This window comes from Nansenia antarctica, assembly GCF_963989245.1.
Source record: "Nansenia antarctica genome assembly, chromosome: 2".
Lineage (NCBI taxonomy): Eukaryota > Metazoa > Chordata > Actinopteri > Argentiniformes > Microstomatidae > Nansenia > Nansenia antarctica.
The window spans coordinates 81,707,169-81,718,188 of NC_137675.1; the positions used below are offsets into that span (position 1 = coordinate 81,707,169).

An 11,020-nucleotide genomic window follows, 5' to 3' on the forward strand; every position below is an offset into this window, starting at 1 on the left:
TGTACATAGGGTGTGCTTGGGGATAAATAGTGATAGTCCTCAGTAGGCTTGTTTATGAGCCTGATCGCCTGGGGGGAAGTAGCTGGTAGTAGTTGGTCAGCCTCTGAGCCCCTGAGGCTATGAATGAGGCTTCGTCTTTTGGACGTCGTCAGTTCGAACAGACTGCGGTTGTGGTGGGGTGGCTGGGGGTCTTTGATGATCCTCTGGGCTTTGCTGACACATCGCGTGTTGTATATATCCTGGATGGAGGGAAGCTCACATCCACTGATGCCCTCGTCTGTTCCGCACCACCCTCTGCAGCGCTTTGGCGGTTGAGGGCAGTGCAGTTGCCGTGCCAGGCAGTGATACGCCCAGTCGAGATGCTCTCAGTTGTGCCTCTGTAGAAGGGCCCGCAGGGTCTTGGACCCCATGCCAGACATTTTCAGCTGCCTGAGGTGAAAGAGGCACTGCTCTTCCCAGGTGAGGTCGTCTGTCATGTGGACGCCGAGGAACTTAAAACTGCTGACCCTCTCTACGGCGGGACCCGTTGATGGTGAAGGGGTCCTTGTTCCCGCTGTTTCTTCCTGAAGTCCACCACCAGCTCCTTGGTCTTGTCAGTGTTGAGAGAGAGGCTATACTGAGCCAGGCGGTCGACCTCTCTCCTGTAAAGCCGTCTCATCGCCGGTCGGTGATCAGGCTAATCGCAAAGGGTCCAGAGTCCAGGGTCCTGGGTGGGTGCGTGGTAGCATTCTGCAGATCAGGGCCTTGACATGCTTTTCAAAGCATTTGCTCACCATGGGAGTGAGAGCGACAGGGCACCAGTCATCTAGGCATGATACCTTAAGCTTATTTTTTTCGGGCACAAGAACAATGATGGATGACTTGAAGCAGGAGGGGACTATTCCTGTGCAGTAGCATATGCGGGATGAGATCCATGTGTGGGTGGTGAGTGTCTCTGCTTATCTTACTTCCCTGTTTACTACGTAATACGTACTAACACTACTTCCTTGTTCTTATCAGGACAGAGTGACTATATTATATAAACACATGGGGGCATCTGGCATTGATGCGTTAATGATGAAACAATACAGCCGTTGTTTCCTGAAGAAGATAACTTATAAATACCTCGCAAAGTTATCTCTACTGGTAAAACGTGTTTTACTCCATGTAGTTGTCAACAAACACTGTATAGCTTAAAAAGATACGCTTAAAACTATTATTTGATCTTTTTGGCAGTCAGTCCGTTGTCGCTCTGTCTATGAATTTGAGAGTGGTTACTATCCAGGCCCATCCCTCAGCTATTTAACAAAACAAGTGATGGGGAGAGTGGCTCTTGGTTGTTGTTTGAATCCCTGATTGTTCAGGTCTGGCTATGCAAAGCCACTCGTAATAGGATACACGCAATGCACAATTTGGTTATTCAAATAATGGCTTTGAGAGCACTATGCCTGTTTGAGAAGCTACTGTGTTGGCCTACACTGCTCAAATGGTTTTTGGAAGCAATTTAATTCATTAATTTGTTTTCTAGACACTCAATCATGTCAATATATTCAGAGGCCACGTTAGTGCATGGTAAGAGTATGTTGGTTATTACCTATTGTTCAGGCTGTTTCCCAAAACCTTCGTTAATAACGGTGCACCTGAGTAGCACCTCAGACCACTATGGGTTACTTAGCAATGTCCATCGTAAGGACTTTAGATAAAAGCGTTTGCTAAATGACTTAAATGTAAATGTAAAAGGTGTAACGTTGCCCTCCTTTAAGTCAGGACACGCACAACACGCACAACAGGTCCGCACAACAGGCACAACAGGCACAACACGCACAACAGGTCCGTCAAATATAGACTTCATAAGTTTATTCACCTCCCTGGAATCTTTGATACCAATTTGCAGATGTCTTTGCAACAATTTACTAATCAATAAGCTAACAAATATATTAGAAGGCTAAATATTGACACTATAGCTTTTACAAGAATGTGTAAATCAATGGTAACCGTTATTGTGTTGAGATGCAGCGCCATAGGCAAATAATATATCAAAGAGCTGGGGGGTATTCCATCAACGTCACTAAAGGAAAATCCAGGTTTAAGTAACTCTCGCGAGACCTGTCAAAATAAGGCTGGATTTTTAATTTAAAAATATCTCGCGGGTTATATCAAAATAAACCCAGATTGTCCTTTAGCAATGTTGATGGAATACCCCCCTGCTCTAGTGTCAACATTGTCTAGGCCTATAACTCCCCATGTAAACATTAGAACAAAGCTGACCTAAGTGCAGTGGCGGACCCAGGCTGTTTGAAGGACAGGGGCGAAAAGAAAAAAAGGGCACCTACAGCACAACATGGGACCCCATCAGTGCACATGGTCAAGTTTAGACCGTTGGAAGGGCAGCCAATAGGGCACATCCTCTAATTTCGCCACTCAAAAGGGCACTTTCGTGCAACGTTTTTCAACTGTGGGGGGCACATGGTCAAATTTAGACCATTTGAGGGGCACCAATAGGGCACGCCCTCTAATTGTTGCCACTCAAAAGGGCATTTTTGCAACTCAAAAGGGCACTTAAGCGAGACGTTTTTCAACCGTGGAGGCACCAGGAGGGGCGGTCGCCCCCCCTGCCCCCCCTCTGAGTCCGCCAGTGCCTAAGTGCACTGTTTCAAACCGATCGATGATGATGTAATGTAGTCTACCTCTCTGCTCTTCCTATTCCAAAATCTGTCCAGGGAAACGAGGCCCTTATGAATAGTGAAGCCGTTAACACGTGCTCACACCAATAATTCTGCTGTTGTTGAGGAGGCGGTTTGGAACCACGCTCTGGTGGATGAGGTAGCCCTGGCCCGCGACTTCTAAGACCAGATCTCGCACCATGAGGATGACCTCTGTATAACGATTTACGTCCTCCATTGGTACGGTTCCCATAGTTAATACTCAGTTACAACGGCGGCCAACGTGGTGGAGCGAATCAATTTAAATTAAAATGTAAGGGTATTTATTGGCATGGGAAACAACATAGCCTACGTTAACATTGCCAAAGCAAGTGTGAAGATAAAAAACAAAACAAAAAAGAGAATGTAATATACGACTAGAATAAAGAAATTGTTAAACAGAGCTGTATATATAGTATACGGGTAAATAAAGATAAATAAAGATAACTTAAAATAAAAAGAAATAGAAAAGCGTGGACATTGCCGTTTCCAAAATATAAATATAAATATAAAAGAGAACTGTGTAAATATTATATAGCCGACAGAGATCAGCATGGTGCAAAGAGTGCAGATACTTTGGTCGTGTTCTATTGGACGTCCTTTTACTGTCACAACATCTCACAAATCCTGCTGCTGTGTTTGCACATTGCCGTACGTCACCCAGCAGATTGGAACAGTTTTTTTTGTTATTATAGTCATATTTTCAAAATATTGTTGGGTGTTTGTAATCTGTGGGACGTATGATGTCTTTGTAGAGTTGGCAGTTGGCATATCTAGCATCTAGCTGGCATATACAGACAGTGCATGTGTTGGCATATCTCTCATTGTTGGCATATCACTCCTAAGGGGAGTTCAAAGTACAGTCCAACAGGGACCGACAGACCAGGTCGCGGGTAGAGAAATATGAACGCTTTCCTAAAACAATCAAATTGTAACAATGTTGTCAAAGCTTAATATAGAGCTTAATATAATATATTATAGGCACGCACTGAGTGTTGTCGTCGGTTGCACACATGTTATACACACAATTAAAGATATTGTCATGTCATTTGACCAATATCATACCACCATAGCCTACTCAATAGATTAGAGAGACTATATGGCTTTCCCCGCCTCCTTCCCCGGCTAATAAACCTACTGGAAGAGCAACTTACTCAACGAGCTGGTGAACGGAGAGTACAAGCTGTGCCGACGCAGGTAAGATTCACCTTGATCTCAGGCTTATTTTGTTAATCAATAAATGTACTTATTTTGGGGGCTTTCGGCAATTTGTTTCAAAGTGCTTAACAACATGTTAACAAACTGGAGTGATTTAAAAAACAAACAAAACAAAACAACTACTGAAAAAGGTCACAATTACAGCAAAATCGAAAGATTATTTTTTATTATAACACCGGCTAGGCTATATAAATCACTAGCAGCAAATATGATTGAATCTGATGGCTTTAACTCAATGTTGTTAGGGTGTAAAGACCATATAGATCCATTACCCGCAGATTCGCGCACCTATCCTGTCCAAGTGAACCCACGGACGCGCGCTCTTGAAGTTGCCGGATTCGATCATAAAAGAGCTCATGCTTGTAGTAGACTATAATATATGAGTGATTCTTTGATTTATGTTAACGTAGGAATTTACCTTGCTTTATATAGAATTATTTAACATAATTACATTACATTTACATGTAGGCCTATAGCATTTAGTAGACGCTTTTATCTAAAGCGACTTACAACAAACATGTGTCAAGTAAGTGAATCATAGCCTATACATTAGTCATATCAAGAAATAATTAATTTATACTAGGGCCAGAGGAAATGTTTGAATTTACAGTAGAGAAAGTGTAGCCTACATGGGGGGTAGAGGGGATGAAGAGGTCTTAGGGTTAGGGTAAGGTGGTGTAGCCTGGAGATAGGTGACTCGCAGTGGGAAGCCCGTTCCACCTGCCAGCCAGGACAGTGACAAGCTGTGACCGAGTAGCGTTTTATCATTTACATTGTTGGGTATTTAGCAGACGCCTTTATCCAAAGCGATTTACAACAAATTAATTGTGTCTAACTGTCATCCATTAGACATTAGTCATCATAAGAAAAGTAATCTCTGCTCTGGCCCGGCGGCGATGCCCGTCTGTCAGCAGAGGTGGAAGAGCTTAGTGATCAGACAAGTCAACCCACATATTTGGGCGTGTTGGGAGTCATGGTGAGAGAGCAGGTTGTGTGCGGCAGGTGACTATTGTTAGACAAAATGGCATATCCTGTTTAGTTTATTACAACCCAAAAAAGGGAAATAAACAATAGGCTATAGCAAAGGAGGAAATTGTAAAGGACACATTACGTCCACGAGCAGACAGTTCCATTAAAGCCTAAACCGCGCTGATCGGCCCAGAATGGGAGGTTAGCCCACACTCTCTTAAAGCATTAGGTTACACAATAGACATAGACAATAATTAATGCATATAGCCTACTGACACGTCATCGGATTCAAGTAGCTACTGTAAAGTCACCCTGTATTGAAAAGGGCAATGCTTTGTTTGCCAAATGCACAGCAATGCCTACACATATATGGACTGTCTGGACTGTATTTGAATGTCAAATTAAATATTTCAGAAACACCCTATTTAAAACAACCTATTATAAAATGTTTGTAGATTTGTATTTAAGTAAAATATGTTTATATATATATATATATATTATTTCCTTCACAGTTGCTGAAATCCAACCAGTGCCCAGCCCACCCTACAGCCAAGAAGAAAATGTTTTTCTTCAAACACAGCAAAAGCAGGGCTGTAATGCTTCTGCTTTGCACCAGCACTATCATTGCGTTTGTTTATTTGAATGGTCAGACATCGTCCAACCCATTTTGGGGTCTTTATACATTTGTTCACGGCATGCTGGACGACGACAACAACAGCAACAACAACAACTGGAACAAGTCCTCCCACTCTACAGATACAATGACTGTCATACCAGGCTCCTCTGAAGTAATGACGTCCTCCCACTCCAATCGTCCTTGTAGCTGCCACAAATGTATGACTGAGCCAGAGAATGATCCCTGGTTTGTGAAGCGTCTCCAACAATCCCTTAGTCCATTTGTGACAAGAGCAAACAAGCAACTTCCTGGGAATACTGTAAAGTGGTGGAAGGTAAATGCTTTGTGTAACTTCCAACTTCACTGGAATTGTTTTAGTCATCGGTCATCAATCCACGTCATCAATCCATGCCCCAACCTTTTATGGGGCTCTGTAAGCAATAAAAGGCAGACCGCTCCACCTGTCACCCACAAAAAAGAAAGGAAAAATAATAATAATTCAAAAAAAATATTATGGGCTGGCTTATGAAAAGAAAACCTTTTAAAAGAGCCTAACATTTTCTTAAATATGGAATATTGGGAATTGCTCAAATGAGTAAGTTTCTGAGTAAAAACCAACATATTTGCTATGGGCCTACCTCCCAAGCAAAACAAAACAAAAACAAGTATACACTAACAAGTGTATACTAAACAGGGTGTCCCCCAAGAATGATGGTGAAGCACCCCTCTATAAAAGGAGGGTGATGGAATGAAGCCTGTGAAGGTTAGGTGTATTCATACATTGTTTTACTATAACACTCTGGTTGTCTCTGATTTACAGTGCTGTGTCCCTGCTGTGGCTGTGAGTGTCACATTTGTACGCCTAGATCCATCATTCACCCATGTTTCATCAGAATTGTCCCAGTGGTGTCAGCAGAAAAAGTGTGTGACATACGACCGGCCAGAGACCGAATCATAGTACCCTCTCCGATTTCATTGTTGGGGGACAACAAAATGTTGTGCTTGGGGCCCCTGCGCCTAGTCTGCTTATAGGAACAGTGGCTGTGCAGACGGTATTGGAGTATAAAGTTCAGTTTTAGGGTTTCTGCTCATGTATGGTTTGTCTGTCATCATCAGACGTTGCAGCATGATAGAGGAAACTTCACCAAAGCTGTGGAGGACCTGTTTCGGATCACCCCTGACAAGGAGCTGTACATGGATGCAGGACCTGACCGCTGTAGGACCTGTGCTGTGGTGGGGAACTCTGGGAATCTCAAGGGGTCCCACTACGGAGCCCACATTGACCTTAATGACGTCATCATAAGGTACTGATGTTGTGTTGTGCATTAGGAGCAGGGAAGACACCAGAACATACAGTAGTACCAGTCAAAAGTTTGGACACACTTCCCCAGAAGTACTCAGCAGGGGAGCATTGGGGGGTTGGGGGTTGTTGGGGGGTTGGGGGGCTGGGGGGCATTGCTATAAAATGTAAAATGTTACAAAATGTTTAAACGCAACTGACATTGATGTTTTATACAATGGGGGAAATAACTTCAGTATTATTAGTTAGTGGCATAAGCTGGTTTAGTGCTTTTTCTTACTGTGTTCAATACTTATTTTCTGTGTCATTCCCCTTTATTGCACATAACTGTTTTTATGGATCGGAGTGTTACAATTTCTTTAGCTGTGTAGTTTTATTGAGTTAATACCAATGTCTGGTGTAGATTTCATGTGAATAGCTTCAACGGAAATATGTTGAATTAAATGTGTTGAATACTTATTACCCCCACTGTATATTGTACTGTAACAGCAAAGTAATTTTCTGTGATTTGCTTAATGACGACTGTTGTTAAGAATCTGTAATAATGTTGAAAGACATTTCAAGTTTTACCACAACATCTTTTGCTTTCATGTTTTGACCTTCAGTCAAAATAGAGGGTAAAGTTCTCCCTATTCAATGTATCAACCAGAATTAACAAGGCACATACCAAAGGCTTTGAAGAGGATGTGGGGACCAGAACCACTCACCACATCATGTACCCAGAGAGTGCTGTGGACCTGGACAACACCACTCATCTGGTTTTGTTCCCTTTCAAGACTCTGGACCTCCAGTGGCTCCTCGGTGCCTTAACCACAGGCTCTCCTGTCAAGCGGTGAGTGACCATGGACTTCAAACTTTCTCTCACTAGTTCAGAAGTTCATTTACTGATAGCCTGAACCTGTTGACATGTTTTTATGATCTTTGAGTGCTCTTTTTAAACATTAGGGTTTTTGACACTAAAAGTCACAATTACACATTAAAAAAAACGACAACATCAAAATGATCAACCGAGGTATTTTTGTCTTATTCAACAGCACTTATGCAGCAATTAAATACAAAATCAAAGCCAACAAGGACTTGGTGAGTAAATTAGAAACAAGTGCATGGGTGTTATGGTTGTATCAATATGTTATGGTGTATTAATATGATATGTACAGTTATGAAATACCATATGTACAGTATGATATGTACAGAACAATATGAGTATCAATATGATATGTACAGATATGAAATACCATATGTACAGTATGATATGTACAGAACAATATGAGTATCAATATGATATGTACAGTTATGATATACCATATTTACAGTATGATATGTACAGAACAATATGAGTATCAATATGATATGTACAGTTATGATATACCATATTTACAGTATGATATGTACAGAACAAGGGCAATAGGTGAAACAAACAGTAATGTGCAAACAAGCACTGTGTAAAAGCTCCTTTGAAGTCGTGAGTGTGCGGCCAGTAGAGTAATGTAGGGAGGGTACACTGATACTGGGAGTCAATGTTCCTCTTGTTTTTAACGTTCATCTTTATTTAACTCCCAATAATAGCAATATCACGCTACCTACTCCCTGACAAAATACTAACTGGACAAAATATGTTCTCTAATGTAGGTCCATGACTCTCATGTTGTGCACATGACCACAGCCCTTTAGGATGTATAGGTTCTGTGACATAACAACACTGATTTAAGATAATTATGTAATTCATAATACATTCAGGTATTGGTCCTGCATCCTACTTTCATGAAATATGTTCATGAGATTTGGCTTGAAAAACATGGCCGATATCCATCCACTGGATTCATGGCTCTGATATCTGCCTTACACATATGTGATGAGGTAAGCCTTCCTTTCTATAACAATAATGTTCTGCCAGTAATATGTATGTATATGTACAGCTCAGCTCACTAAGGTAACTTGTATACAACCTGCACTGGGAATAGAACAATGACTAATTGTGACTGTCTAATGATGAGCATCATCCATAGAGATATATGACTAGAGAAGGCACCGGCCATCTTTCCCATTTATTACATTTGTGACAGCATGAGGGGTGCCATGTGGTCAACTAGGGTGGGACTTCCTATATGTTGGGAAGGCATCAGCCAATTGGATCAACACATGAACACATGGTCTTCTTCTTCAGTAGGTTTTATTATAGATTATAAATGGGTTTCAGGTGTAGGATGCCATCTAATGGTGACAATAAATCACTGACACCTGAGACACTGGAGCTGAGCTGAACAAACACACCAGAGCGGCAGTTGGCAGTGAATCACCAACCTTTGATTCATTCCCACTCAAATCACAGAACATTAATAATGTTCATTCATAATCACAGTTCATTCAGGGGAGTGCGCCCTCTAGTGTTTATATCTCTATGAAGTCATGACACAGTGCTAGCATGTTGGTGTTGCCCAGGTGAATTGAAATAGTGATCTATATGAAGCCCTTCTTTTTCCTTTTCAGGTGAATGTTTATGGATTTGGGGCAGACAGATTTGGAAACTGGAACCACTACTGGGATCCACTACCAAAAAAGGCCTTACCTATGGCTTCATCGCATAGTAGAAATCACGAACATTTTGTCATTTCGCAGCTCTTTGAAAAACAAAAAATCCAACTATTCAAAGGACTGACTAAGTAGTGACTAATCTGCTGTGCATAAATGGCTTGTTGCCCATCTTGATATGTCAAATAATGTAATCGATTTATACTATTTATAAGATACTACTCTTTTTTTTTAACGCTTCTGGGAAGTTAATGTATTTGGACAATCTCAAGGCTTGTATATGATAAACTGTATGTATATGAAGTGTAAATAAGTATTTGTTGCACTGAGCTGGCTTTTACCAAATGGCAAAATAAAACCACAATTACAGTAATTGAGAGCCAGTTGATATAAGGGTTACATTCAAGGAGGGTGTTGAACGTTGCAGATATAGACGTATCACGAGTAGAGACGTGTCGTGAGTAGAGCTGACATCATTCATGGAGGTCTTCTGTTCTACTTCTGTACTTCTGTTCTACATCATGTATTTCTTGTATCTGAACGTGGCTTTCCTCAGGTTTCCTTTAGCCAGTTCAATGAAAGGATCACCCATCCATCCCAAATTGATCCCTAGCCGCTAGGCACTTGTGGAGATCTGAGAGGGTTGGATTAGATGGTAAGGTCATAGTAAAGCCTGTTCATCCAACTTGGCCTAAGTGGAAGTTTTTCAATACAGACACCAGTGAGTAGCCTATGTACTGTATAACTAATTCCCATGTCCAAAAGTTCATAAGAGGAAGGGCTTGGTTTGGGATTGAGTGAGACATAACAACATCACTGGGCCTACTACAATTATTAATCTGTGGCCTTGTCTTGTCTGATGTACGCTAAACTTAAACTGTATTGCTGCACTATTAAACATTGCTATACATTCCTTGAATATGATACTACTTCTGTTGTTTTTCTTGTTTAGAATTATGTTGAAATTATTTGGGGATTTACAGAAGCATCTGCTAAATCTTTTGGGTATAGCGTAACGGTGTGTGTGAAACCTGACCTGCTTCTCTTTTCATAAAGAACGCATTCTAATAAACAAAGCTGAATATGTATCTGCAACAATCAACAACACAAGGCTGACAACTAGAAGCTATATGTGGATATATGATCATGTGTGCTGTCCTGGAACTGAATCAATAACAAAGTCAAAATATCCTTTGATCGGTAAATGTCATGAAAAAATATCCACAGTTTTACAACAGGGGCAATTCAAAGTGTGTTACATACATTATTTAAAAAAATACAGAAAGAGGAGTATAGTAAGAAAATTGAAATGGACAATGAATAAAAGCAAATATAAGAAGTACATAGATAAAACATTTAATAAGACAATAGTTAATGGATAAAATACATTAATAGAAGTGTTTGTGTCATCATAACTGCTGCAAAACGTGAAGTTTTTATTTTATTTTTTTGCTTAGATTTAAATACCACTACTACGTGGTACTGCTACAGTATCCATGGCAACCAGAGGTAAGAGAGGCCACGCCTTTGGTAGCGGAGGCCACGCCTCCCTCCATCTACGCTCGGCTCAGTCCGTTGAAACCTGAGTCCTGAACCGACCGCCGATGTCTCTGATTGGGTCATTGTGGCTTCGCCGGTAAAACCTCCCTACGACAACACGAGGTGGTACAGTTGTGTCTCTTCGCTGTCTCTCAGCTCCAAACTTAA

At 41.2% G+C, this 11,020-nt stretch overlaps 1 protein-coding gene across 3 annotated transcripts; it reads left to right on the top strand.

The window, feature by feature from the left end:
- LOC308149686 (CMP-N-acetylneuraminate-beta-galactosamide-alpha-2,3-sialyltransferase 1-like) lies at nt 1-10,198 on the top strand. Of its 3 annotated transcripts, none has more exons than XM_080522582.1 (7): nt 810-924; nt 5,381-5,818; nt 6,601-6,788; nt 7,434-7,616; nt 7,819-7,864; nt 8,522-8,641; nt 9,272-10,198. In XM_080522582.1, the coding sequence occupies exons 1-7, from the start codon at nt 898-900 to the stop codon at nt 9,446-9,448; spliced, it is 1,179 nt and encodes a 392-aa protein (XP_080378708.1). In that variant the 5' UTR covers nt 810-897; the 3' UTR covers nt 9,449-10,198. The 3 variants fall into 3 exon arrangements, with proteins under 3 accessions (XP_080378710.1, XP_080378708.1, XP_080378709.1); XM_080522583.1 differs by lacking the exon at nt 810-924 and adding an exon at nt 3,354-3,878; XM_080522584.1 differs by lacking the exon at nt 5,381-5,818 and having other exon boundaries at nt 1-924.
- The last annotated feature ends 822 nt before the right edge of the window (nt 10,199-11,020 follow it).